The sequence below is a fragment of the Mustela erminea genome, chromosome 11 (assembly GCF_009829155.1).
Source record: "Mustela erminea isolate mMusErm1 chromosome 11, mMusErm1.Pri, whole genome shotgun sequence".
Lineage (NCBI taxonomy): Eukaryota > Metazoa > Chordata > Mammalia > Carnivora > Mustelidae > Mustela > Mustela erminea.
Genome location: NC_045624.1, coordinates 104,601,758 through 104,626,999, shown reverse-complemented (window position 1 = coordinate 104,626,999; position 25,242 = coordinate 104,601,758). Strand labels below are relative to the sequence as shown.

Genomic DNA, 25,242 nt, shown 5'->3' with positions numbered 1-25,242 from the left:
AACCTGAACTCAGGTCCTTTGCATCAACAAATCAATGAAGTGGAAGCCAGAAACATTTGATGGGTACATGGACCACATCTTCTTTATCTGTTAGTTTGTTGAAGGGCATCTTGGCCCTTTTCATATTTTGGCTACTGTGGACATTGCTGCTATGAACACTGGGGTGTATATACACAGTGGAATATTACCCATCCATCAGAAAGGAAGAATATCCAACTTTTGCATCGACATACATGGGACTGGAGGAGATTATGCTGAGTGAAATAAGTCAACGGAGAGAGTCAATTATCATATGGTTTCACTTGCTTGTGGAGTGTAAGGAATAGCATGCAGGACTTTAAGAAAAAGGAGAATTGAAGGGGGAGAAATTGGAGTGGGAGATGAACCATGAGAGACTATGGACCCTGGGAAACAAACGGAGAGTTTTAGAAGGGAGGGGGATGGGAGGATTGGTGAGCCTTGTAATGGGTCTTGAGGGGGGCACAAGATTGCATGGAGCACTGGGTGTTATACACAATGAAATCATGGAACGCTACCTCAAAAACTAATGATGTACTGTATGGTGACTAACATAACGCAATTAAAAAAATAAAAAAGAAAAATTTGATGGGAAAACAGTATATGGTTTTAAGTGTTTACCAGGTTATCAATGAAAATGGCAAAGCTAGTTCCAAAAGAGTGCGAAGTAGGATTGGAAAAGAATATTCCTTCATGAAAAGAGCTTCAGTAAGATGCCAGCTGGTTGATCGAAGTCTGTACACTGCTCAAGACATGGCTGTCTCCTTTATGTAGGACCTCTGAATCTTACTTGGATTTATAAGAAGTGGCAGGCAGGTTTTTTTTGGGGGGGGCAGAAGATGTTGCTTAAATAGGGGTCCATGAATGAAACAGCTTCTGAGGCTCTGTCTGGTTGGAACGGAAGAAGTAGACCAGTGCCTCCCAGGGGCTGTCACATGAACATGAACTTAAATAACAGACATTTATGCTCCGTCAATTCTGGAGGCTGGAAATCCAAAATCAAGGTTTTGGCAGGACCCTACTCCCTCTGACAGCTCGAGGAGAGAACCTTCCTTGCCTCCCCAGCTTCTGGTGGCTCCAGGTGGTCCTTGGTTTATAGCCACCTCACTCCACCCTCAGCCTCTTTCTGGTGACAGTCACCTCCCCTTCGGGGTATTGGTATTAACTTCTCTTGCTTGTCTTTTATCAGGACACTTGTGATGGCATCTCTGGCCCACTCAGATAATCCAGGGTGATCTTAGCACTTTAGAATTCTTAACTGAATCACATCTGCAATGACTCTTTTTTCCCAAATAAGGTCATGTTTGTAAATTCTGGTCATTAGGGCTTGGTATCCCTGGAAGGCCATTATTCAACCTTACTACATACAGTATAATGGTTGATTCAAGGACTAAGTTAAACAAGTTGTGTGTTTGACCACAGGGCTCAGGTCTAAAGGAAAATCTTCATTGTGAAAAGAAGTGAAATGTCCCAATCAGAGTAGTGGTATCAGGTCCAAAAGATACAGCATGGTTATAAATAGGAAGACAGATCACACTGCTAGAATTCAGAAGCCAATGTTTTCCATGATACTCCAGGAAGCAAACCAGAGGCAAGAATCACGTTCCCGGCTGCTCCATTGAGATGTGACACTACTATGACTATCCAGACTGACAAATGTATCTATGAGGCAAGTGGATCACATGTGATTGTAACTATGAGCCACCGGATGCAAAAAGCCAGCTAGGAAAATGAATGTGTCTAAAGGGAGCTCAGGGCCCACTCTCAACTGGGTGCACGTCCTCTCTCTTCTGGTTTCTTTGTATCACTTTCCCTCCCCTTCTCCCCCTCACCCCCCATATCCAAAGAGTTCAAGCCACAGTCACATATATATGACTCAGCCATTTCTGACTGATAAAATCTTCTGGCTTAGCTAAAGGGTCACTTGTCCACAAAATTATCAGTGACCCTCCCCCCGCACTTATCGATGTTACCTCCCCCACCCCTCGTCATACAGACTCCTTCCTAAAATACTTCTCCTTATCTCTCACCCCAAAGCAAACTGGCATCTGCCTCTGACATGTTCCTCCGAAAACCAAATCAAAATGTAAAATGAAAACACAGAGTTTATTCATTTTTTTCCAACCACCACCTTAAGTGCTTTTGTCTTAGAAACATGCCAATTGTCATTATGATTCTGTTCTGTTCTGAATCAGAGCAAATCCTGTGACTGATGAATCAGGTGCAAGAGGAGAGATGGTGGGCAGTGTCCACGATCTGTCCATGGCCACAGGACCGCCATCGGATTGCCTCTTGGGTGGTTCCAGTTCTCTAGAATGGCCGACCTAAAGTATACAAATGCTCATGGCAGAGGACTGAGTAATCATCCCGTTTATCAACTGCTGTTCTGCTCTGTGGTTGTTCAGATTATCGTGTGTGTGCCACACCACCATTTCCTCTGTGGTTTCCTGAGTTGGCAATCTTTCCGGGTGAAACCGATATCATACTGTATCGAGAGTGATAACGAGTCAGACATATTTGGCATGCATGACTTCATTCAAGAAGAAATTCTTAAGGAATCAGATGTCAATGCTCTGTTATGGCCCGCTGTCCTTCGTATTCCTGTGGCCTTTGTAAGGAAAAGCTTTACTGCAGCGAATGAAGAGATGCCTTATTGTAATTAGCTCCCAGAGGAGAGTTGATCTCCGTAGAGTTTACAACACACTACCATCAAAGAGACAGAAAGGAAGCCCTCCACAAAATACTGCTTGTGTCTCACTGTATCTGAGCTCCCAGGCAGCGCTCGAGCCAACAGAAGAAAAATGGCTGGCGGCAATCATTTGGAATATTTGGTGTCCCCAGTGATTCTTTCTCTTTAAATCTGTGTTGCACTCAGGTCAAGAACACGACAATCTTATTATAGTGGGAAAAGGTACTGAACACTTAAGAGATGGCATAATGTGGTGGAAAAAAATATATGCTTTGCTGGCAGAGAAGCATGAGGAAGGCACTTTTTTTCTGCCTGTTAATGGGATTAAAGTCATTTTACCTCTCCAAGTCTGCTGCTTCATCTATAAAATGGAAATAATCCCACCCACGTCTCTGGGCTTCTGTATGGATGACAGGAGCCAAGGCATTGCAGATCGCCCCGTGATGGCAGGCAGGCGCTAAGCTCTCACACGCACTCCTTCCATTCTTTACCTTCACGCTGGCTGGGCTGTTGAATCCCGACACGTCACGTAGAACACTGTGCCCACTCAGAGAGTCCACGTAACATTTTTTGTTGCTGTGCTATATTTTTACCCAACTGACTTTTTTCCTTGTCACACTCAGTTGTTACTTTGGTCCTGGAAGAGTAGAGCGGTTGGCACGATTCATACTTAAGTGATGATTTCTTGACCAACAGATGAATCTTAATAAGAAATAGGATGATTTCCAGGGTGACTAGGCGGCCCAGGCGTTAGGCATCTGCCTTTGGCTCAGGTCATGATCCTAGGGTCCTGGAATGGAGTCCCGCATTGGGCTCCCTGCTCAGCAAGAAGCCTGCTTCTCCCTCTCCCACTCCTCCTGCTTGTGTTCCCTCTCTCACTGTGTCTCTCTTTGTCAAATAAATAAAATCTTTAACAAACAAAAAATAAATAAATAAAAAAAATAGGATGATTTCCATGGCTGCTGGAAACAGTCAAGAACTATTCATTAAACAAATTAGATCAGATTATGCACCTTAGGCTGTGCCCCCAAATCTTTGCCTAATATCTTCAGAGTGTCCAGGAAGAAGAGGACTGTATTAAGAGAGATGACACATTTCAAACCTCCTGACCTGAAGCATCTAGGTGGCTCAGTTGCTTAAGCTTCTGCCTTCCCCTCAGGTCCTGATCTCAGAGTCCTGAGATTAAGCCCCGCTTCTGCTTCCGGCTCCCTGGCTTCCTGCTCAGTGTGGAGTCTGCTTCTCCCTCTCGCTTTGCCCAACCACCCCCAAACCCTGCTCATGCTCATGTGCTCTCTCTCTCTCTCTCAAAACAAACAAACAAACAAACAAACACCAAAACAAAACAAAACAAAAACATTGAAACCTCCTTATCTGTTCCTAGAACTTGTCAAAACTCAATTTTCCCACTGGAAAATTGGGAGGTTCCTAAGAACAAAGGATTTGGTTCTTGCTACATGAAGACAGCACACACAACCACCCTGCTGATGACCTCTGGGAATGTCTCCTTTCACAGGGCTGGAGGGGAACAAATGCTTTCTCAACCCCCCCCAAGTTTGTAGCAATGGGTTCTGGGATAATTTCATTTAAGGCCCCATTGCCAAGGAGGACTGAGTTAAAGATCTAAGTCCAGACTTCTAATATCCTGACTGTCAAGTTCATAAATCACCTTTGTATGTCACTGGATTCTGTTGTATTTTCTCTTCCATTTACTAGGTGTTATTTTTCTTCTTCTTGGGGCTAATTAATCTTGGGAAAATTGGAGCACCAAATGAAGCCTGAAAAATGTATCTTAGAGAAGACGTCCAGAGGAATATCGCATAGTGACACCCAGAGGAAGGATGACAGCAGACGACCTCTGTTTCTGTTAATGTGGAGGATTGTGTGACCTGAGAAATCCTGCTGGCACAAAAGTCGCTAGAAAACACACAAGCAGAGAAGCAAGCACTGGACCAACACTGGCTAAGACCTCCTGGCTTAGACTTGGACTTGAGAGACCTTAACAAGTGGGGCTAAAACAAAAATCCTGAAGCACATGCTAGAAGAGACATTGGACTTCTGAATAAAACTTGGACATCCCAAAGTCAGCCTATTCCATGGGTGAACTAAGTGAAAAATAAAACAAAACAAATAAATGCCAAACCCTTCCCTGAGTGAAAAAGGGAAGAGTTGGCAGTGTAGCCTGTCTTGACTTTGGCTCTTGGAGGAAAGATAGAAAGAGAAAATCTTTCATGAATGTCTTAGCCACAAACCTACTGTTCTGCATATAAGACAAGAATTAATCCCATTGGGGGACCCAAAATATACAAGGATAAAATTTAATTTAATGTTGGTGTTGCCCCTGAACACTGGCTTGGAAGAAGCAAATGCAATCATCTTTGGATAAAGCACAAATGCATGACAGACAAATTAAATAGCAGAGGAGACGGAGCATAAGAGAGGATTTGTGATCTGATACATAGATGTGACTAAATTAATTAGATTCACCCAGAGAGACAGAGGGAGCAAACGTATGGCATGCAGAATCCTATAGAGTGATTAAGTTCAAAGCATAGTTAATGTATGTCTAATATACATCTAATTGGAGTTCTAGGAGACGCTAGAGAGAATTGGCAGAGACAATGTTTGAATGTGATTGGGAATTTTTCCAGAGCTTGTAAAGACCTAATCCTCAGGGTCATGAAGTACTAAAGACAAAATAGATTACATAAAAATTGCAGCATCAGCTGAGACTGATGCTGGAAAACCAAAAACAGAGGGAGGGTGTTTAATCAGCCAGATTACCTACACAGGCATGACCATTAGGCCTGTAGCTCACTTCTTAAAAGCAACAATGAAGATCACTAGACTGTGGAAGAGTATCATCAATGCGCCGACAGAAAATAACCATCAGCTTAGGAGTGTATAACCGGTAGAGGCATCTTTCAGAATGGGGGCAAATTAAGTAACTTCTAAGAGGATAAAAACAAAGAGGATTTATTATGAGCAGAGGACTAAGGGAATTCTAAAGAACATCTCATAGTAGAGGGAATACAACTGGTTTAGGAAAGTCTACAATAAAAAAAAAAAAAAGTGAGCCCAAAATCCTTGACTATGAGAAATAGTATTGATATTGATATTGTCTGAGTTTTGAATTACAAAATAGAGAGAGAGAGAGAGAGAACTCAAATATAGAGCAACAAGAACATTGAACTGTTGTTCCCAAGCTATTTATTGAAGCACCCACAGCATCCTAGTGAACACACAAGGGAACCAGAAGTTACGAGAAATTTCTAGGGAGACAGAGCAACATCTGTTGGATGCAGCATGGAATGCTAGCTCAAGGCTGTTCATGGTTTCCATATTGAATTCATTATGTTCCTTTCGATTCCATCTTATCTGTATGAGACTGAGTTTTGCAATGGATATTTCTATGGAAAAAAAAAAAAAACCCAAAACCCGAATACCAGAAGAAAATACATACTTAACAAGAAATAAGGGTGGAAATGTATCATTTTATTCCAAGATTTGAGAAGTTGTATAGTGCCTAACAAGTGTACATGTGGTACAAGAAAATAATTGTGGTTTTTGGAGAATGAAACAAAATTATTATTTCTTCCTTCAATTTAAATCTATTACTTTTTTCAGATAGCTCCCAAGTTGTTAGGATATAAATACACGATAAGTTGTTTTGACCTAATTATTTAATAAACAAAATGAAATTAGTTAATAAAACCAAAGATTCTTCTTTTTGCTTTGGGGCACTGTGAAGAAATTACTGAGACATTACAGACACGGGGAGCAGAGAAAGTTTGGGAATATCCGGATTATAAATTAGCATGGGGATAACGGGGTAGCTATTAACCAGATTTGTATTTTATTAATTTAAATGGGTATGTTAAAACTTGTAGGGGAAAAGAAAAGCATAGGTGTGTATCTTCCAAACCAGTAAATATGGGGAAAATGGAGTGTGGGAAAAAAATCTCAGCTAATCCCAAACAAGGCAAGATGAGATTCTTTTCCGTAAGTGTGACAAAAAGAGTATTAAGTATTAATACTTAATACTTAATTAAGTATTAAGGTGCTAGAAATAAATTCAAATTTATTAATAATCCTGATTCCCATGTAAATGCACTAAATCCTCCAATTCAAAGACTGGCTAAGTCCTGTGATTTTCTATTTTCAGGAGACTTGCCTAAAATGTAAAACTTAGAAAGATTTATTGTAAAGGCACAAAATGATACATGAAGACAAACCAAACCAAAATGAAGCTCATGTAGCTTTAATAATGTTAGTTCAGACTTTAAAACAAAATGCATTACTATAGAAGTCTACCCTATAATAATAAAAAGTTCAATTCACTGAAAAGATGCAATAATTCTAAAATTATATGATTAGTAATGAAAAATTTTAGGACAACAAATTTGAAAAGCTGGTGTAGTTAAACTCCCAGAAAATATGCATTATTGAAACTTACTCAAGAAAAAAAAAAGAATATCTAAAATTCCCTATATTGAATCAAAGAATAAACTGGTAATGAAAAATCTTCTCACTAACAAAACACCAGCCCCAAAGAGAGAGTATGCAGGTGAGTTTCCATCAGGACCAGATATTCCAATCGTACACAAATGCTTTCAGAAAATAGGAAAAAAGGGTTTACTGCAGCTCACATTATGAAGTAAGAATTACTCTGGTTTCTGAGACTCAAGAGCAAAACAAGAAAGGAAAATTGCATGCCATTCTCATTCATGAGCTAGATTCAAAAAAATGTTAAAGCAGTAGCAGATAAAATTCGAAACTTATTTTTTTTCTTGAAATGTAAGATTGATTCAGTGTTAGAAAATTAATTCATGCATCATGTCAACAGATTAATGGAGGAAAATAATGTATTCTTTTAATAAATGGATAAAAAGAACTGATAAGAGGCAACATCTATGATAAAAGTTCTCAACAAACTAGGAATATATTCTGTATCCTAATACAGTGTGCCTACAATGCTTTGGTGCAAAAATAATGATGAAACATTAAGTATATTTCCTTTAAAATTGAGAACAAGATAAAAATGTTTTTTGCTAACACTATCAATATACTGGTAGTCCTAGCCAATGATATAATATAAGAAAACAGAATAAAAGGTATAATTTGGAACAGAAAAACAAAACTATACTTATTCAGAGATGATATCATTAATTTTATAGAAAACCAAAAGAATCTACAAATGAGTTATTAATAAGACTGTTTGCCAGATATAATTTTATAGTAAATTTTATTTCTATATAATAGCAATAAGCAGCAACTTAAAAAAAAAAAAGATCCATTTCACCTTGGCAGCTAACATGGACTGCTTTTATAAGGGACAAATATAATGAAAAATGAGCAAAGCCATTATGAAAAATGCTAACACTTTATAAAACATATTAAAAATGACTTAAATAAATTGAAATTATTAAAGTAAACATTTAATGGGTAGTAAGATAATATTGTAGTGATGTTATTTCTGCCCAGTAGGGTTTTCCTTGAACCTGAAAGGCTGGCTTTAAAATTTATAGACAAGAGCAAAGGTCCAAGAACCCCTGAAGACGACGGACAAGGCAGGGGTGTGGTGGGGATCTTGCCAAATGAAACACTGGTCCTTATGATGAAAGAGAGGGATTTGGTCAGTGTGGTATTGGCCACGGGGTAGACAAATGTACCCACAGGACAGAACAGAGAGCCCAGGAGCAGCCCTAACATGTATAGAAGTGATCTACCCCAGAGCTGGTATTACAGATTCATGAGGAAAGGAAGGAGACTGCTCCGAATGGCTCTGGGGGAAACGTGAAATCGAATCCCTTCCCACATCATATGTGAAATTCAATTCCAGTTTTTCCCAAAAGCAAAATATGGAAGACCAAAATTTAAAAAAAAATATTAAATTTTATTTTTAAGATAATTATGGATTTTCATGTAGTTGTAAGAACTAGTACAGGGATCCTGGGTGGCCTTTTACCAGGTCGACAATAGCAACATCTTGCCAAACTACCTTGCATCAGAACAACCAGGGTAATACCATGGGCACAGTCAAGATACTAACAGCTCCATCATGAAATCCCTCCTACTGCCCTGAAAACCATTCAGCGGCCATCTTTCCTGAGTCCTCTACTGGAATCCGTTGCCTGTTTCTGGAATTTCATCACTTTGAGAATGCTGTGTAAATGGAATCAACCGTACACTATGTACTCTTTGGGGATTGGCTCTTTACACTCAGCACAATTCCATCAACCTTCATCCAGGCTGTGGTGGGAATCAATGGCTTGTTTCTTCTTATTTTCAGTATGGAGTATTCCATTCTATGCTGTACCGCAGTTAGCTTCATGAGCCACAGGTTGAAAGACCTCTCTGCTGTTCACAGTGTTGGGCGATTACAAATAAAGGTGCTATGAATGTTCATATGCAGATTTTTAAAAATTTATTTTTATTTTTTATTTCTTTTCAACAAAACAGAATTCATTGTTTATACACCACACCCGGTGCTCCATGCAATACGTGCCCTCCATAATACCCACCACCTGGCTCCGCAACCTCCTACCCCCCCCCCCCCCCGCCCCCGCCACTTCAAAACCCTGATTGTTTTTCAGAATCCATAGTCTCTCATGGTTCACCTCCCCTTCCAATTTCCCTCAACTCCCTTCTCTCTCCCTATGTCCTCCATGTTATTTGCTATATGCAGATTTTTGTCTGACATTCTCCACAGAATCGTGTGAGTGATCTCGTTTCTGTTTCCTAATGTTTGGTGTCCCTTTTTAAAACTTTAGCCATTGGTATTATGTCATTATGCTTTTAGTTTATATCTCCTTCATGAGTAATGATATCAAGTATCTTCCCATGTGCTTATTTGCCATCTATGTATCTCCTTGGGCAACATGTCTGTTTATGCCTTTGCCTATTTTCTTTTCTTTTCTTTTTTTTTTTTTTTAAGATTTTATTTATTTATTTGACAGAGATCACAAGTAGGCAGAGAGAGAGAGAGAGAGGAAGAGAAGCAGGCCTCCGGCTGAGCAGAGAGCCCAATGTGGGGCTAGATCCCAGGACCCTGGGATCATGCCCTGAGCTGAAAGCAGTGTCTTTAATCCACTGAGCCACTCAGACGCCCCTAAGCCTACAGCACGCAGTATTCCCAGGCGGTATCCCATCCAAGTACTAGCCTTTGCCTATTTTCTAACTGGATTTTTTTTTTACTGTTAAGTGATAAGAGTGATAAACACACACACACACACACACACACACACACACACACACACACACACACAAGATACTAGTCCATTGTCAGATATACAGCTTGCAAATATTTCTCTCATTTTGTAGCTTTTTTCCCATCCCTTGCACACAATCTTTGCTAAGCAATATTAAAGATTTTTCTCTACGATTTTAGAACTTTAAATTATACATTGAAGTCCATGATCCACTTAAGTTATTTTTTATATAAGGAATGAGATTTAGGTTGAGATTTTTCTTTTTTCTTGTGATTGTTCCAGTACCATTTGTTTAAGAAGCTGTCCTTTCTTCATTGCATTTACACCTTTCCCAGAATTATCTGGGCGTACTCTGTGTGGATATATTTCTGAGTTCTCTATTCTATTCCATTTTCATACTCTGTAAGTACCTATAGGATATATAGCATCTATCCAGTATACCTTAATATCTGGGACACTAGGTCTCTTTCATTTTACTCTTATTTTCAAGATTGCTTATTCTAAGGTCTGTGTCTTTCCATATAAATTTTAGTATAAGTTTTTTTACATCTAAAGAAAAACTCTGCTGGGATTTGGTAAGAATTACATCAAACCCATAGATAAATTCGAGGAGATTTGACATCTTCACAATGTTGAGTCTTCAAATCCAAGAACACAGTACACTTCTCCATTCGTTTTAGGTGACCTTTGATCTCTCTCATCAGCATTTTGTAATTTCTGGCATCCAGAGGCTACACCTGTATGTTGAGTTGGTATCCAAACATTTCATTTATTTTTAGCAATTGTTAATGGTATCATGTTTTTCATTTTTGTTTCCTCAGGTTTGTTGTCGGTATGCGGGAATGTTTATTACTTTTTTAATTTATTACTTCCAGAAGTATTTATTTATTATTTATTTATTACTCCCTCATTTATTTTTTGGGATTTCTATGTGGACCAGCATGGCATCTGTGTGATTACTTCCTTTTATTATATTTCTTTTTATATTTCTCCCTTGTACATTTACTTATTCTATTATTTTTCCCTTACAATCTGTATATCTTAAGCAGATTATGCCTTTTCTCTGGATTTATTTTCATGGCTAGAACTTCTAGTAATATGCTGAATAAGAGTGGTGACAGCAGACATCCTTGCCTTGTTCTCAGCATTAGAGAAAAGGTTTTCAGTTTATTAGCATTAAATACCATGTTGTCTTCAGGGGTTTTGTAGACAATCTTAACCAAGCTAAGGTAATTCCTCTCAATCCTTGACTTGCTATGAGCTTTTATTATAAATAGGCCAATGTTTTAAAATTTTAATAGGAAAATTTAGGAGACTATCCTGTCATCTAGAGTTGGGAAGAATTTTTAAAATATGTCATAAAAGATACAGAACATAAAGGGAAAATTCAATAAATTTCAGAAAGCTGAAAGTAAAAACTTCTGTTTGTCAGAACACCACAAAATGAGTGAGAAATAAAGCCATAATATTGTCAATTTATGTTCCAATGAAGGATTCATAACCAGAATACATAAAGAACTCACGAACCAGTGAGAAAAGATAATTAAGCAAATAGAAAAAATGCAAATGACTTGAACAAACATTTCATTGAAGGGGAAATAAAAAGCAGGGAAAATATATTCAGTCTCATTAGTAATCAAGGAAATGCAAGTTAAAGCTTCGTAAGATAGCATCACAAAGTGATTAGATTGGCAAATAATATTCACTACTGGTAGGAATGCTGTTACCTAATATTAAAGATACATGTACCTGGTGTCTAGGTTTGTGCCTAGAGTCATTGTTGCATGAAGAGATGTTTAGTATGACAGCAGTTTTTGTTGTAGCAAAATAACTGAAAGCAATGTAAGAGCAGAATGAATTAATGAATTATGATATATCTATATAATGACATAATTTACATTAGTGGCTGTAATTGCCCATGGCCATGATACTTCAAAATGGATGAGTCTCAAAAACCAGGTTAAAGAGAAAAAGCAAATCAGAGAAGAATACACACACATGATTTCATTGATATAAATCTTATAAATGGGTGAAAACAGGCACTAAATTCTTAGAGACATAAACATATAGGCTGTAAGAATGAAAAAAAGGAAGGATAATTTCAAAAAATCAGGAGATGATTATTTGGGAATAGAAGAGGGAGGAATTGGGGCAAAATCGGGGCTGGAAACACTTGGGTAATGTTCTTAACTTTTTACATGTTCTCATTAACCTATACATACATGTTAGAATAGCTCTTTGAAAGACTAATATTTGTGTTTTTCATTAGAAAAAGGAGGGAGAAAGGCTGTGTCATGTGCATTAACACCAGAGTAATTTTAGCGATAGCAATTGTTTCAAAAGGAGTAAGACAAAAGAAAGTGTCAGCACCTAAATCTGCTCTCCATGATCTAAGTTAGGGATTTACTTATTCATTTTTTTTCATGAATTGTGTGTTACATTTGCATCTTTTTCCAGGAGCGTTGAATTAACTTTCAGCGTACTAGTTGTATGTTACGCCTTCAGTTATTGAAACTTGACCACAGCTGTTTCTCCTCTCAACCTACAGGAATGACTGAGTGATAAAGGACCATGGAATGAATGAGATCATTGGAATGCTTTGTTGCTTTCTAGGATATCCGTGCCTGTTTTGGGAATCGTTTTCTGAGTTTTCCCAATGAGGAAGAATACTATCATTATTTTCTTCAAGTGCGGTAGATTCACTTCACACGTATAACGCATGTGCCCACTGTTTCTGTTGAATTCCTGCATCCCCCTTTCTGGCTTTTCTTCACTCTTAATGACCATGGTCCTCAAGGAGCTTCTCCTCTTGGCCTCTGCAGTGTTTTCAGATAGGGTCCCTATACCTAGGGCAGATTCCAGATACTTGGAAAACTTTAGGAAGCTGAGGGAATTGCGGCAAAGTGACATTAGAACTTGATAACTAAGTTCCTACAAATGAGTATATTTTGGGAAGCCAGTAAAACATTTTCATGTCTAGAGAAATCTAGGGATTTATTGAAATTTTAAAAGAGACAACACCCCCCACTAAATGAAGAAACCAAAAGGAACCACTTGCTACTTAGTTAATTCAATTTAATCAGTTAGTTAATTAAATAAATGAATAAATAAATGTAGTTTGTTAAACCCAACAAAATATTATTTAGCATCTATCAGATAGTCCCAGGTAATGTTCAAGGCACTGGGGATATAGCAGGGAACTAAACAGATATTTTAAAGTAAAAATAGCAGTCTGGTGGATACCATTTAATTAAAAAATATGCCTTATACGACTGTAAGCTTCTGGAGGGTAAGGACCTTGCTTGTTCTGCGACTTAGTTTTTTTTTTTTTTTTTCTTCTCAGCACTTAATAATGCCTGGAACATTAATATGCATTTAATGCTTATTATTGATTATCAATCATTGCTGTTGATGTGTTTATTTTTGTTACATGAATGAATGCACCTTAAAGCCCTACAGCTTGTCCTTGGTGGAGATGGAGTTTGAACCCAGTCTACTGATAATGATAATTAGTTGCCATTAATTGTGAGTTTACTCTGTCCAAGGTGCTATGCTCGCCATTTTATACTCATATCTTACTTAATCCTTACGAACTCCTGAGAAAGAGATATTATTGCTACCTTCTTATTGAGGAGGGTTTTGAGCCTCAGAGTATGTAAGTGCCTTGCCCAAGGTCACCTACTGGGTCTGTTCCCTTCAAAATCTGAGCCAGACTGGGGCCAAAATCCTTCCTCTTTTCAGAGTCTCTGTATCTGTGGTAGCCTTGGCTCCCAGGAAGGGAGCAGCTCAGTTTATTAACTAATTGGGCTACATGATGCCAAGCAATCCGTTTGGCTGATTTTCTTTCCCTAGCAAATTGACTAATTTGTTTTACAGAATTGACCCCATCAGCTAGTTATTTTAATGGTAAATCAAATTATGCTTGACTTTTTTTTTTTTTCTTTTCTTTTACTGAGTCTCCAACTGGCTAAAAGGTTAGGGTCAGGCATACCTTAATTATACTCCAGAGTCAACCATTTATTAACTGTGAACCTTGAGCAAGTTCTCGACCTCTTTAGGCTTCCATCACCTATCAGTAGAAATGCAGATGAGAATAATTCCTACCCGGTCTACTTAATGAGACGATTGGATGGAGACAGCTCTTTCCCTTGTAAAACAATGTCTGACCCTTAAGGAGTTTTGTGGGTGATAACTGCTGGTATTATACTTTTCCTTGCAGTTGCTAACCTGGCATTTTATTTTGATACTATCTTTGTGCAGTGCCTTTTACTAGGTCCTGCAGCTTCTTTCCAAGATAGACAAAGTCACTTACTTGTTACTTATTGGATTTTGCTCCTTCACGTGGAGCTTAAACTGTTGTAAAAATTGGCTCAGGTCTCTTATTCCCAACCCTCCCTTCTAATTACAGGCACTTTGAATGCAAGTTCATTCATCTTTTTACTGCCAGCCCCATCCTATTGTCTAATATATAGGTGCTCTGTGATGTTTGTTCAGTGGAATGAATAGGTCACGTCTCTGTTCAAAGTTGGGGTAGGTCAGTTCACTATTGCACAACACGGTTAATGTCATTTGTGGGATTATATTGATTTTCAATATGATCTTTACACATACCATTCGTGTATGTCACTTAACGCCGGCAGTCTGTCTCTTTTCCTTTGTGTATGTTTTGCTACTTCTACTCTTGACCCAGAGCTCTTGCTTTCCTTAGAGATTTTTACCACCTATAGAGTGGGTAATGCTTTTTTATTTTTTACATTTCTTTTCTTGTTAGTGCTGTATTACAGACTGGGTCTGCCACTCCTGCTATAGGACTATTCAAAAGACTTTCCTACTTAAACTTTTATTTCCCACATCACTTTAAGGTATACATTTTACCCTTCCCCCCACCCCCATCATTAATACATTACCATTTGACTCTGTCATTAGGCTGTCAATCTGTGAAACTCTTGAAGAAGAAAGAAAAACCTTATTTTAAATCGGCCTGATACTTTGCTAAAGAGGTTGGTGCACTCGCTACAATTCTATTCTTGTCAGGAATAGGCTTTTGCAATTATAAGGAGAAAAAATGAAATTTAGCAGAGCTACCCCACCATAAGAGATCTAGGGAGGATAAAATAAGGAAAAGAAGGACAACATTCAGTGCAAAGTTCTAGGGAAGGTTCTTTGCCTCATTTAAAAATAACTAAATGTGTACCCCAAATGCTCCAAATAGCCAGTCTGAGGGGTTCCAGCCATGATATTGCCTTAAGAGAAAATGGTATCGGAGGCCTCTAGAGCTGAGGTCCCCATTCCATTGTGAGTGGTCAGAAAATGAAACACGTTCAATCTGAATTTCTAGGTTAAGGTAATAGAGTTTAGGGTGTTGAGCCCTGGTGAGAAAAGGAACGGGGAACATTTCGTCACCATTGCCAAGGAAATGTTATCCAAATGCTGGTGCATGCCAAGGTCCTGAGTTTCCAATGAAGTTAGGGGGAGACAATACGCTTGAAGTGCAGGAGGAGAAATTTATGCTGAAATTCAGACAGACTGCCTGGGTTCTGAGATTCTCGAATATGTTGCTAAACAGAGCAGGACTCGCCCCACAAACAAGGCTGGAGAGTTTTCCAAGATTCCGAGTCATTAGGCAGGGTTTCCAGGGACAGCAGGGCTCGGCTTCAATTGTTCCCCGAGATCATCTGACCTGATTCATGAAGGAAGCCTATGGAATTGTATCGACTCGCGGTTTTCCATAAAAGTGCCTGGTGACCCAGCAGGGGAATCGGCCCAGGCTTTCTGAAGATGTGGGTGCAGGCTAGCCCATTTATTTCCTAACTGTACAAACGCTATAGCAAATGAAAAGCTGCAGTTAGCTTCCTGTGCCAAGCATGGGAACGATTTATATTTCTGCCTGAAACTGAGTGATTTTTGATGCAAGGGAAGCGATGAGGCTGGATTACAAAGTTTCCTCTCAGGAGGGTCATATACAAACAGCAATGAGGGGAGGGCCGAAGGAAGTACCTTCTTTAAGCTGCTTCCCCAAGAAACTTCAATCAACTGCGAGGTTTTGCTTGCACAAAACTTGGACGTATGTCCCTTGACCTTTACCAACTACCCTTTCACGTTTGACACTTAACGTTTCCACCACGATCAGAATTCAGCGTTAATTAATTTCAACAGTATCAGTTAAGTTATATTTAGCTAAAGAACACTCACTTTTGTCTTTTGTGAGTAGCACTGCAGTGTTATTACGAAGAGGCAGTCAGGAGGGCAACAGATAGGAGAAGAGAAGAATGATTCAGTGCGCAGATAATTGTTTCGAGTGAAATTTAGCTTGGTATTTTTGTTCCTGTCCTCAGTAGAACTGAGATTTAGCACCTCGCCTTGGCATTTAGCCCCCACACCCACATAGGAGGAGGCTGTGCTGGGCGGGTGCTGAGAACGAGCCACACCAGAGTTAAATTATAGCTCAGTTCTAACACTGGCAAGAATTTTCTCTGGCCAGCTCCTGGGTGCAAAGCTGGTGATTCCAAAAGAGAGGCAAGGCATCCCTAGAAAGGATCTCCATATGGTGTGGCATCACCCTCGCCGAGGGGGGGGCGGTTGACGGGGTTGTTTAAAGAGCATCGCCCCAAAGGTGGTGACCGTTCCCAAAGAAAACAGTGGTGCCCCAGAATATTGAGACCCAGCATGGTCATACTTTTAACCTTAAAATGTCACCTGCGAGGTTGTCTTACTGGCTTATTCCGTAACATGACCAAAAAGCTCCCTGGACTTGGAGAGAGCCCAAGAATTTTGACCTCTTTCCCCTGGGTTGTCCAAGGGAGAAATCATTTTTGTTAGTTAGTTTTTTTTTTTTTTTTTTTTTTTTTAAATTCCATGCTCTTTTAACTCTGTGTGAACAGACTATGATGAGGGTATGGATATGCACATCTTGTTTTTACCTGAAGCTCAACATCCTGTAGAACCATTACAACATGTGGCTCTTTGGGATATTAGCATGAAAGCCTGGTCCGTAAGTTTACTGTGCCACTCAATCCCTTCTGCCCCTTAGATCCCTGCACAGAACGGGAAGAGAGAAGCTCTCCATTTGGTAGGCAGTACAGGTGAAACCAATTCATACGTAAGCTGCCCTTTTATGTCTCAGTGAACATTCAGTAATAGGAATAGTAAATTGAATTTGGGGGTTCTTTGAGACAGTATACCCAGGTAGTCTCCAGTTGTTAAAAAAATAAATAAATAAACAAAGGAAACCAACTTTTGTAGCATTTTCATTTGTGTTTGACCAAACGTTTTGCCTCCCATAATTCAGATTTCACATTCTAGAATCAAGTTCCAAGTCCTCGTCTTATCCTCCACCCGCAGTTGGAGGACTCTTGATCCTTGCCACATTCTGGATTCCTACCTACCTAGTAGGAAAACTGAAAGCCAAGGATTTAGGTAGCTCTGTTCCAGTGATCAAGCAATTCAACATCAAGTCACATTTATGTTTCTCTAGTCCTGATAGAATGTCCCTGGCCTAGTAACTGGCCTTGTGTCTTAACCCTGAGGTCAAGTCTGCCTCGTGTTCTTGATCCTGGTCTCCGTGCATGGGAGTCTGACCAGCCCTCTAGGATGGGGTCTCTGTTGTTGCTGTTGTTGTTTTCCTCAGTTTTCTCCTTGCCAGCTCCTACTGACTCATCGTTCTGAGATGTAGTCTGATCGTTATGGTCTTGTTATCACTGAAAACATGTCTGGTTTCCATCTCCTGCTCAAGCGTCTGACCTGAGTCCACTCGGGGCTCCTGGCTCTGGTAAGAGCAGCCCTGAATCTGTCCACTCCCAGCAGCCACTAGGCCTTCTAGTTCTGGTTCACCTTTCAAACTGGTCTGTCTCCCCACACCTTCCACTGAATACATTGCCGGGAACACATATACCATCCCCATGGGCTGCCCTTTTCCAGGTCCTGGTTCTTCTCGCATTCTGTCCTTCTGCAGTTGACTTTGGCCATGTCCTGCAGTGAGGTAATGCAGGAAGAGGCCAAACTTTAGTATTTAGAGGATCAAACATAGATGAAAGGGGGGGGAAATCGTGCCCTATACTTAGGAGCAAATAACATTTTGAAGAGTGGGAAGACTTTATTAAAAAATGCAGTTTGCTAGTCCTGGAATCTTCTAATTCTTTTTGGCTTCACTTGATTTAATAGAGGATAGAAATATTTTTATTTAAAATATTTACTTCCAGGGACGCCTGGGTGGCTCAGTGAGTTAAAGCCTCTGCCTTCGGCTTAGGTCATGATCCCAGGGTCCTGGGATCGAGCCCCACAGTGGGCTCTCTGCTCAGCGGGGAGTCTGCTTCCGCCTCTCTTTGCCTACTTCTCTGCCTACTTGTGATCTCCATCTGTCAAATAAATAAATAAATAAATCTTAAAGAAAAAAATAAAAAAATAAAATAAAACATTTATTTCCAAATTAAAATTCCAAACATCTTTACGTTTTGCAATATCTTTTCTTCAATGGACCAAATAGATGGCTTTTTGAACTCCTTGAGACTAAATAGTTTTATTTTATAATTTATTCTCCTGTCTGTTTTTACATTTAAAGGTGTTACACAATGGCCTCATCATGGAGTTGAAGCATCCAACCGTGGGGAAGATATCAGTGCCAGGTTTGAAAATTTTTGTCATTTTCCTTAATCCCTTCCTTCCTGAATTTTTCCCTGTGCTGATCGCTGCAGATAGTTGGTGACCCCCCAGCTTGTCAGGATGTTATCCAACTTCTTTGTTTGGATAAAAGGGAAGCCCTAGTTACGTCACACCCACGAGCATATGCTGAAGCTACAGAATTGTGTCTCGGCTTGAACGAACATCCGACTGCCTTGGTGACCCGAAATGCTCTTATTATCTGACTCCATTTTTTGTAATCATTTGCTCACAAAAGTACATCATATAATTGCCAAAGATAGACAAGCATAGAGACGGCACCTCTCACAAATGAGGGCGGAAGCTGGGCACCATGGAGTTGTTGTCTACTGACATCTGAGGCCAGGGACCTTTCCTTTTGAACTGTGGTTTACAGTGTGGTTCTCAGCTTTGTAGATAAGGAAACTAAATGTTTTCACTTCACTCAGGATACACTGAATTTTTCTAACTTGACTCATACCAAACAAACTCCCTAAGACATTTTGGTCTAAGCCAAGATGCCAACTTTTTCACTTCTGGGAGAATTCTCTTTCCAGAAGCCAGAAGCCTCGTGCCTACTTTCAGAGCATCCAGAGTGTCGTGAGAGCTCATGACCAACCTCCGGCCCCCACAGACTTCACTCCTCTAATGATCATAATGTTACCATTCCTTAGATCTGCTGTCTGCTCAGGGCACCACTGGGAAGGCATGCCACATTCTTGTCCATCGGGTCCCTATTTGCTAGACTAGACACAAACCAGACACTTATTTCTGTCTCTTCTTCTGACAAAGGATAATGAAATTAGTTAGGACTTCGGTCACTGTTTACTTGAAACTACATGCTGGTTACAATGCTTGAAACTTGGGCATTCCCCAAAGCCCTCACCTCAGACAAATAACATAGAGCATTTACTTCTGTTGAATCACATTTATTGAATAACTGTTATGGTTAAGTTCATTCCAAGTATAATCTAATTTTAAGATATAGGATTAGCTTGGTAATAATGTTCTAGAAGAGATCCGATCATGGCCATCAGTGCCAAAAGGATAAGAAGAGGGAGGCATGGTGAATAAAGCAAGTTGAAAGGGAAAATTCTGATGTGCAGGGGTAGAAGGAACACCATACATGAATTAAGGAAGGTAACTAAGAGAGAGAGCAGCTGTGAGCACATCAGAGACTGGGGCCACGTGTTAACAGGGAAATACTATACAGCGTAGGCAGGTGGTAGTGAAAAAAAGGCCTGTTGATAAAAGCTAAGGAAGTCACTTATTCATTCATGTGATTGAGCATATACCATATGCCAGGCAAGACTTTGGGTCCTGGAAATACAAAAATAATGGAGCTCATACTCAATGGAAAGTCAAATAATAAAAGTAGCCAGCAAATGCTCCCGTAAGTGTAAGTCATTATGAGTGCAAAGAAGAAGGCGCAACGTCCAGGTTGTCATGGAGAATGATGGAGGCAGACGGGACCTGCATTTGTTTGAGTGATCCATGACAGCCCAGTGGCTTAGCAATGGAAAACTGTAGGTTAATAAGAAGTCAACATGGGTAGAGTAGGGGAAGAGTGTTCCAAACAAAGGCACCAGCATGGGAGAAGACTCTGAGGGGGAAAGAGCTGGGTGTGTTTAAGCCAACATGGGCAGGTGAGGTAAGAGCCAGGAAATCAGACTGCAGAAAGGCAGAGCCCAAGGCCCCACCAGTTGTAGTTTTACTCTAATTTGATGCAGGGGAATGAAATGGCATAATTTATAACATCGCAGGGAGTACGTCAGGAAGTTGTGATGGAAGTTGAGGTGATCATATCTTACGTTAGGGTTCATGGAGGTAGTGATGAAGAGACGGAAGTGGCCAAAACAAAACCCCTAAGCACAGTGTTTTCAGTGTGAGGAGACATTAAAAAACATTTTGTCGAGTGGTTTTTAATTTTACTTTTTAAGCAGAGGAACTAATTTTCCAAGTAAAATCTCAATATTCTCAATATCCGAGATAGATTAAAACAGAGTTTTGCTGGTGGAGAGGTTAGCACTTCAACCATTTAGCTTTTTCCTCCTCTGCTTCCCTCATGCTGTCTCCTCCAGACACCTGTTTGGAGCCCTGGGACCCAAAGGACATTCAGGAACCACTGGTGTAATTTAATTCTACAAGTTTACAGATGAGGTCACAGTCAATAGTATCCCCAGCACATGAGAGGAAAGGGTAAACATTTGAACATTAATACGATTGTTAGTATAGGAAGGAGGAAAGTGAGTCAGTGGCCAACCTAGAAGGAACTCATTGGATGTAACTCTCTAGATCAATCAGATGTGAATTTTCTGATTTCCTGGTAAAAGAGTGAACAGTCAATCTCGGGAAGAGAAAAGTATTTTTCCAGATTCCTAAGGGAAAGGCGCACCCTTTTTCTCATTTTAATGTGTAAATGTATCAATTAGCTATTGTCAGAATAATGCTGTGTAACAGAAACCCACCAAATCTGAGTACCATCCAGACAGAAGCTTTTGTTCATTCCATGCACGTACACGAGGGGGAGGACAGTCAGCCAAGGCCACACTTGGGTGGCTTTGCTTCTAGATGCAGGTCTGGCCAGGTGTCTCTGTGAGATGGACTCAGCTCTGCCCCACGCATTGCTCACGTTCTTGTGGCAATGGCAAAAGAGCAAGGAGGCAAACAGACACCACCGTGTGCAATCAACAGACCCTTCTGTCCACATTCTGATGGCCAAACCAAGTTTTAGGCTGTGTTCCAAGGACTGGGGAAATCTTTCTCTCTTTTTAAGAGAAACAACAAAGCTACCTGAAAGAAAACATGGGCGCAAGGAGGGGCAAAAACTGGGGCCCAAAATTCAATTTATTGCAACAGAATTCTCAGATCTACAGCTATCTCCTTTTTATGTGATATCGTTACCTTTATTTCCCTTTGGAAAATTCCACCTCTTTAATATCTATTGAGCTTAAGCATATTTTTGATATATCTGCTTTATTGACTTATATTCCTTTTCTAGAACTTTTATAGAACTGTCACTATACCAAGTCTCAGATTTCAGGTGACATGGATATGTTTAGGTTATTTTTGGAATTAACATCTGAGTGTCTTTTGAGAGCTGCTGGCACATTGGGCTCCCCAGCAAAGAGAGAGACAATTCTGCTTATGGACATGAATCAGTTGCTATTCTGTCTCCTAATTCCCTGTATCCTATCAAGAGACCACGCATATAGGGTAAGAGATATTAAATGCAAAGCGGATTTATCAGTAAATAATTATTTTTGTTTCCTGTGGATTTCCCCCTTCACTGGTATTTATTTAGGTATTTACCTAGGTATTGACCTATGATCGTTCTGCCTTTCTTTGTAAGAGATGTCCCCATTGGAGACCTCATGAATGCTATAGAAATGACTGATTCTCCTGCAATGCCTCAATGAGGTGAATCTGCCAAAACAGGAAGCCCAGAGTGGAGTTAAAAGTGATATTATGCTACATTGTGTTCTAGTTAGCTAGTGGAGACATATTTTTGAATTCATTAAATGTAGTTATATATATATATATATACACACACACATCTATATATATATATACATCTTTATTTTACAGGATTTTTACTGTAAAATATTACTTTATAATACTGTAAAATGTTACTTAAAACTACTTTAATGTTACTTTAAACTACTTATTAAAAATAAGTAGTTTTATTTCTGTTTCCTATGTTTATTTATTTATATTTATTTACTTATATTCCCTATGTTATTAATGAACTTCCTGGAAACTTTACTAAATTTTCCATACATTGTACTGATCTGCCTGAAACGTTTTCTACCTTGGTCATTTCTGGAAACTTGTCTCTTGAAGAACAGCAGTAATTCTTATACAACATTTATGGCACTGTTTTTCCAAGATGTGTAAATGCACTCCATTCCCTTGGATTCTCAGTTTAGAGCTTGCACCTAGGAGACTGCTAATTGATTCATACCTTCAAGCTACTACTGATCAATCAATGTTTAATATACTATGAACAGGGATGGGAAATTATTAACCTCTTCAAAATTCCTTTTGGCTACTTCAATAATTACTGTAAGTACTACATTGTTCCGATGTTTGTTATCATTACCAATATTAAAGTAAAGCGAGTAGTATGACCTAAACTATGTGCTTTATTAATTTATCTCTATTGCTACATCCTCCCTTTTCATATTGTTTCTCACTACTTGCAAAGAATAGGAAATAATTTAAGAAGAAATTTGCATTTCCTTGATAAAGCATGCAAACTAGTTAATGCTCATACATTGTCTCTGTGAGTTGTTGTTAGGCTAATACTATTGTTCTTTATTTCATATGCTGTTCATTAAACTACTCTCTCCTTTGAACTTTAAAGCCTATTTGATAGTTCAAGGTGGAGAGAGACTAAGAGGAAGTAATCACTAGCAGTGGGGGTGTACATGAGAAAAGGTATGATGTGTCTTTTTGCCAGGCTTAAATATTCTGGTGTTCTAGAGTCCCCAGGAGAGCGGCAGGCCACTATTAGTTGAGGGACAGAAGTATCCACATAGTGGGCACAATGTACTACTAATTTGCTCCTGATTAACTTATGTAATTTGAGTACTGAGTTGAGTAGTCAAACCTCAAACACACAACCTCGACTGTTGTCTTCCCTATGCTAGATGGAGCTCTGGTGAAGCCGCTCGCGGGGCTACTCTTCATCAGGGAGGGCAGCGTGAACAATAGATGGGGGCAAGGGGATGACAGTTTCCACGGAGAACTATACGCCATAGCGGGGGGGAGAGTATGGACCAGGAAGACCTCCCCGGGGGTGTGGCCTCACAGAAGGCTTCCCTGAGAAATGAAGTGTAAACAGACACACCCGCAATGGGCAGCTGTGCTTTGGGCCAGTGTGGTGTGGGCTGCAGGGGTGGTGAGGAGGCTGTGTTGGCACACAGAAGAGCTGAGGACGGGCTCCCAGGGAGAAGCCCGGAGGGGCCAGGCTCACCCTCAGTCACCCTGGAGAGGCAGGTGGAGGCCAGAAGAATAAGACCTAACACGGAGCTGATGCACAAACTAAAACCAAATTAACATGGAAAGGAGATGTGTGCTGAGCTGTCTGAGGTCCCTAATCCCCGGAGGAGAAGGGTCTTGGAAGAGGAGCTTGGGTAGGAGCCGCGATCTGGTTTGGCAGATGTCCTCACGGATGGCTTTTAGCAATTCCAAAAAGCCTTCTCACTCAGTTGAAAAGTTTTTGCAAAGCTCCTAGCATCCTGACGTTTAAACTGTGAAAGCGATGGCAATTGGGGTTCATTTCTTACCAAGTTAAAAGGTACATTCTAGTTCATAACACAAAGTTTCGTCAACCAGAGACCGGCCGTTAGAGAAACATTCGCCTTACTTGTGACTCGAGCGGAAAGACCTCCCGTTAGTTGTTATATTCCAGAGGACTGCCAGTTTCCACTGAGCCCTTCGCCATTTGCATCTTCTTCTTGTAATTCTGCTGCCCATTGGCCTTTTAGCCAGGGAGGAACACGCTGTCCTTCCATGTACTCTGTAGGTGCCAAACCGCCTTGGTTTTGAGTTCCAAACTTCAAAGGATGTCACTGAAATAGAGTTTGATGGGTAACTCTTAAGTTTCTCACCGTAACCTTTTTCCAGCGACTTCCCTGTGACCATGCTTTGCTGTTGCCCATCCCTGCAGCATTTCTGGAAAGTATTTTTGTGGTGAGTGTGAAAGGGAAGCCGTCTTCTGTGCATGCAAAATGACTTGAAATTGAATAACCCTTGCCTGCTGGTACCCTGGTCTGTGTTTTTCAGCAAGCAGCTCTAAGCTCTTTCCAATAAAACTTTTGTTCAATCTTTCCCCCGTAATATTTTAATATTCCTATTTGGAACCTGCAAACAACATTTACCTAGCTGGTGTTTGGTGCCGAAAGGAGTCGCCGACTTCCTGGACGATGGAGGTCTGGCTTTGACAGTGAATTTTTCCAAAGTTGAATGTGGCGCTTTATTTTATTACCTGACATATATATATTTTTAAATTTCTGAATGTTTTGCAAGGCTTTATAAATGGTGAACATCTTTTGTAAAGCTTCTGGAGGACAAAGATACTATATCCGTTTAAGTCAAATGAACACCACTGAGCACTTGATAGACATTTTCTAGATGTTGATTAGAATGAAAAACCATTGGGGAAAATAATTAAAAACATTATTTGTGACCATTTTTAGCAGTATGCATTCTTTTATGAACAGACTGGTTACCCATGGAAGTCATCTGAAATATATTTATTTTACTTCTTTAGTTTGTTTCCAGTTTGGAGTACTTACATTATATGGAGTGACCACTTAGTCCCTCACGTGGTCCCCATTCTCTGTTTGCTAAGCCTTCATGCTGCCCTGATGCTTTTAGCTCTTTTCTCCTTCAGACAGAAAATCAGATAGTGTCTCTGAAATCACATATCCTCAAAGTGCACTTAAATTTCTATAACGTTTAACAGCAATGGGGAAGACTGTCACAGATGTCACCAGGGAGAAAGAAAAATTAAGAGGAGCCCAAGCTTCAGCTTATATCCCTCCATAAAGTTTAAAAAATGTTGGTCCTCCTAAGGAATTCTATGTAAAGCCAGTCTGAGAATGAAAGGTGAGATAAGTTATTCCTTCCAGGTAGAAAAATCTTTCAGATGACAACAGGAAGAGTGTGTAAAGTTTTCATGTTGTG

The 25,242-nt window shown here is 39.9% G+C and overlaps 1 protein-coding gene across 3 annotated transcripts in view; it reads left to right on the top strand.

The window, feature by feature from the left end:
• Nucleotides 1-25,242, top strand: part of SUGCT (succinyl-CoA:glutarate-CoA transferase) — a 787,044-nt gene that overhangs the window by 661,743 nt on the left and 100,059 nt on the right. For 2 of the 3 annotated variants that reach the window (XM_032304187.1, XM_032304179.1), the window contains one exon: nucleotides 18,473-18,536. The exons of the other annotated variant lie outside the window; for it this stretch is intronic. In XM_032304187.1, coding sequence (XP_032160078.1) covers nucleotides 18,473-18,536 — 64 coding nt within the window. The remainder of the gene's footprint in view (nucleotides 1-18,472; nucleotides 18,537-25,242) is intronic. 3 annotated transcript variants of the gene reach the window in all.